General features: G+C 39.4%; 1 protein-coding gene across 1 annotated transcript in view; it reads right to left on the reverse strand.

Moving 5' to 3' along the window:
• The window catches only part of LOC136840223 (major centromere autoantigen B-like), a 28478-nt gene that overhangs the window by 9060 nt on the left and 14798 nt on the right, over positions 1-4620 (reverse strand). Inside the window, exon 2 of the mRNA XM_067106810.1 lies at positions 2667-2821. Coding sequence (XP_066962911.1) covers positions 2667-2821 — 155 coding nt within the window. The remainder of the gene's footprint in view (positions 1-2666; positions 2822-4620) is intronic.

Raw genomic sequence — 4620 nt, forward strand, 5'->3', positions numbered from 1 at the left:
AATCATGCTTGAGGCAACGCTGTAGGACAGGCCACCAACGGGCCGTGGTTAAAAAGTTTCATGGGCCGCGGCTCATACAGCATTATACCGAGACCACCTAAAGATAGATGTGTTTTCGGTGGCCTTGATTATACGCTGTAGCGGCTGTACAGGAAACTCGATTGCTCGAAGAAACTTCGGCGCAATTTTTGCTTAATTTATTTTTATTTTCTGGTCAAGTTTTATGAGGATTTTAAGTTGGCCTGCTTAAAAGGTAACACATCTCCATATCTTGATGAGAGAGAGAGAGTCCTGGACCTCCATCCTTCCTCCCTTAAGTAAATAAGGTCATTATTTAAACTAGATATTAGAATTGATTGAAAGGTTTGTCTTTGGAATTGAATACAGTATGCTCCCTTAATTTTGAACTGCTTCCTGTGTTAGGAGAGAGAGAGAGAGAGAGAGAGAGAGAGAGAGAGAGAGAGAGAGAGAGAGAGAGTTTCCCAACCTTGACGTTCGTAGGAAGCGCCCAAACGTGAAATAAGACGTAAACGAAATTATAATAAAAAAAAAGAAAGTTACATCTACGTACAGTACTGACGCCAGCGTATACCCTCGTGCCCTTCATTCTGCCCTTGGAGGAATACCGAATATGGTCAAAACCCACTCCTGGAGAAAGGCTAGCTAGACGTTGCAAGTAATGGTGGGCGGCTTGCAAGGAAAGGCAGGGGCGCCCCACAACCGAGGCTTTGAGTGTCTGAAGTAGGCCACAGAAAATTCGGGGGTGCAAGGTCTAGTCATTATTAATCAGTTTGTTGCAGCCTCTTTTTGTCTTATTCGTGAGTGTTGCTAAGAGAGAGAGAGAGAGAGAGAGAGAGAGAGAGAGAGAGAGAGAGAGAGAGGCCCTGTTTTCATTACGTGCTATATAATACGAATGTGAAGAAATTGCTATCACTTGCATAGCGAGAGAGAGAGAGAGAGAGAGAGAGAGAGAGAGAGAGAGAGAGAGAGAGAGAGGCATGGATTCATTACGTGCTATATAATGCGATTATGAAGAAATTGCGATCATTTGTAGAGAGAGAGAGAGAGATAGAGAGAAGCATGTTTTCATTACGTGCTACATAATACGAATATGAAGAAATTGCTATCACTTGCATAGCAAGATGAGAGAGAGAGAGAGAGAGAGAGAGTTAGAGAGATCTAACATTGCCTCCAATCTCAAGTGCTAAAATATTCACTCTGCCAAAGAGTTGTAGCGTACCATCATTTCCACGCAAAGAGCGCTTGCGTTCATCAGCACGGGTGTGTTGAACAAGTAGGAAATAGGGGTGGGAAGGGTTGGATGCTCAGTAAGAGGATATATATATGGGGTTTATGTGTCTGTTGGGGCAGGGGGTTGGGGTTGACGGGTTACAGCTTGCCTTGGAGAGGATGTTGCAGAGATGGATATAGCGTTCGGTTAGTATGTCAAGGGTGGGAGCTCAGATGATGCGGGTACAACCAACCATCCTCTTATTTATTCGCCTGTCCTGTGTTGCCCTCTCTCTCTCTCTCTCTCTCTCTCTCTCTCTCTCTCTCTCTCTCTCTCTCTCTCTCTCTCTCTTGCAGGACGGTTGTCGCGTCACGGAGGAGGCTGTGAATGTTCTTTAACATTCTTTTTAAGACCAATTCTTGCGACCTAGGGGCCAATTCTTATGACCAAAAGGCCAGTTATTAAGACCAAAAGGCCAATTGTTGTGACCAAGGGGTCAATTCTTATGACCAAGAGGCCAGTTATTAATACTAAAAAGGCCAATTCTTGTGACCAAGGGGCCAATTCTTATGACCTAAAGGCCAGTTATTAAGACCAAAAGGCCAATTCTTATGACCTAAAGGCCAGTTATTAATACCAAAGGCCAATTCTTGTGACCAAGAGGCCAGTTATTAAGACCAAAAGTCAATTCTTATGGCCAAAAGGCCAGTTATTAAGACCAAAAGACCAATTCTTATGACCAAGGGGCCAGTTATTAATACCAAAAGGCCAAATCTTGTGACCAAGGGGCCAGTTCTTATGACCAAGAGGCCAGTTATTAAGACCAAAAGGCCAATTCGTATGACCAAGAGGCCAGTTATTAATACCAAAAGGCCAATTCATGTGACCAAGAGGCCAGCTATTAAGACCAAAAAGTCAATTCTTATGGCCAAAAGGCCAGTTATTAAGACCAAAAGACCAATTCTTATGACCAAGGGGCCAGTTATTAATACCAATAGGCTAAATCTTATGACCAAGGGGCCAATTCTTATGACCAAGAGGCCAGTTATTAAGACCAAAAGGCCAATTCTTATGACCAAAAGGCCAGTTATTAAGACCAAAAGACTTATTCTTATGACCAAGAGGCCAGTTATCAAGACCAAAAGGCCAATTGTTAGACTGGCAACCTAAGGTCGTGAAATGGCGTGACCTGACCTAAATTATTAACATAACCCATTTTAGAGGCTGGGCTCTTGTACCTTGACGCATGCGTAGTGGTATATCTGGACTTCAGTTATCAGAAGTATTGGTTTGCAATAGCTCAGTTAAGTTGCAAAGAACGAGAACGTAGTTGCTCGTTGATTAAATTAATTTCTTTTTTTTTTTTTTTTTTACAAATTTCATTAATTTTCCAGTGTCTCTCCATCGTGTATTTGTATTTTATTATCGTAATGACTTTCTACTTTTATTGAAGTTTGTTTTAACAGAATTGAGGACAAGTTGGCCTTGTTGATTCTCATCCTCCTCCTCCTCCTCCTCCTCCTCCTCCTCCTCCTCCTCCTCCTCCTCCTCCTCCTCCTCCTCCTCCTCCTCTTCTTTTTCTTCTTCTTCCTATTTTTATTGAAGTTTGTTTAACAAAATCGAGGACAAGTTGGCCTTGTTGATCCTCCTCCTCCTCCTCCTCCTCCTCCTCCTCCTCCTCCTCCTCCTCCTCCTCCTCCTTCTTCAAATCCCAATTTAGTCTCGACCGAATAACCCCAGACGAAATCTACTTTTCACGTTTCCACGTAAATCATCATCATCATATCATCATCATCATTCATCACCATTATCATCATCATCATCACCATCATCAAGATTAACATCCCTGAAGTCCTCTGTGAGTCTCGTTGGCCCCGCTTTTTTTTTTTCTTTTTCTAGGAACTAGATGACTGTGATGATTATGTTGATGTCAAGGAGGTGGACGGTTTAGTAATGTTGATGATTTAGGGGCCTCTTCGGGTCTTTTGCTTGATGATGCAAGTTGCTTGCTTGCTCGCTTGCTTGCGTCTGTGTTTGTGTGCTTGCTTGCAGGCACTGCAAAGTCTTATCTTATTCAGATCGAGGTTATTGTAGGGTAGCCTTATGTGTGATGATTATGGCTGCAAGGGTGCGCCCTCTCTCTCTCTCTCTCTCTCTCTCTCTCTCTCTCTATATATATATATATATATATATATATATATATATATATATATATATATATATATATATATTATATATATATATATATAGGCCTATATATATATATATATATATAATATATATATATATATATATAGACTCATATATCATAAGGCCTTTCAATATACCAATTATACCATTAAAGGCTTATATTCCATCCCGATGTGTTTCAGAAAATATATCTTCCACACGTGATTATATATATATATATATATATATATATATATATATATATATATATATATATATATATATATATATATATAGAGAGAGAGAGAGAGAGAGAGAGAGAAGAGAGAGAAGAGAGAGAGAGAGAGAGCTGCTTGCCACCTTTTGCGAAAAAATGTTGCCATAGAAGTGTACACACTCTCTCTCTCTCTCTCTCTCTCTCTCTCTCTCTCTCTCTCTCTTTGTCTCTTTGATTGAAAGCTGAATGGAGCTGCTTCTTCTTCTTCTTCTTCTTCTTCTTCTTCTTCTTCTTCTTCTTCTTCTTCTTCTTCTTCTTCTTCAAGGGTTAATTGGAACGAGTGTGTATGTGGCTTTATAAGACCTCATCTCTATTATTAACTCGCACGTTGCAGTGTCTTTCGTATGGACTGAGAATACATATTTTTATTTATTATTTTTTTCATCAGGATCCTCTCCTTTGTGATGCATTTTGATTGTTGTAGTTTTTTTTTTTTTTTTTTTTGCCTTACCTTATTTTTTTATTCTGTTTTACAATCCAGGACAAAGTTATGTTTCACCTTCCACAACTAAGTTATGTTTTACAACCCACAAAATTATGTTCTGCCATCCACAACCAAGGCATGGTTTACAACCCACAACAAGTTTATGTTATACCATCCTCAACGAAGTCATATTTAGTTACGTTTTACCCTCTACCACAATATCAGTGTTGTTAAAATGCTGCGTATTCACCAAGTGTCCGAATATCCAGAAGTTTTCTTAGAATGTTAGAGGTGAATTATTATTATTATTATTATTATTATTATTATTATTATTATTATTATTATTATTATTATTATTATTATTATTAATTTTCTCGACTTGGCGGATGTCGGTCTTTCATTGTGGAATCTAGAAGTCAATGGTTCCCGTTAAATTCAGGGGAGAGGTGTCTTAATGACCATGGAAGTTTGATTTAAATTTAGACTGAGTCCGGTTTTAGGTCCGAGTTGTGTATTTTC

The sequence above is a fragment of the Macrobrachium rosenbergii genome, chromosome 1 (genome assembly GCF_040412425.1).
Source record: "Macrobrachium rosenbergii isolate ZJJX-2024 chromosome 1, ASM4041242v1, whole genome shotgun sequence".
Classification (NCBI taxonomy): domain Eukaryota; kingdom Metazoa; phylum Arthropoda; class Malacostraca; order Decapoda; family Palaemonidae; genus Macrobrachium; species Macrobrachium rosenbergii.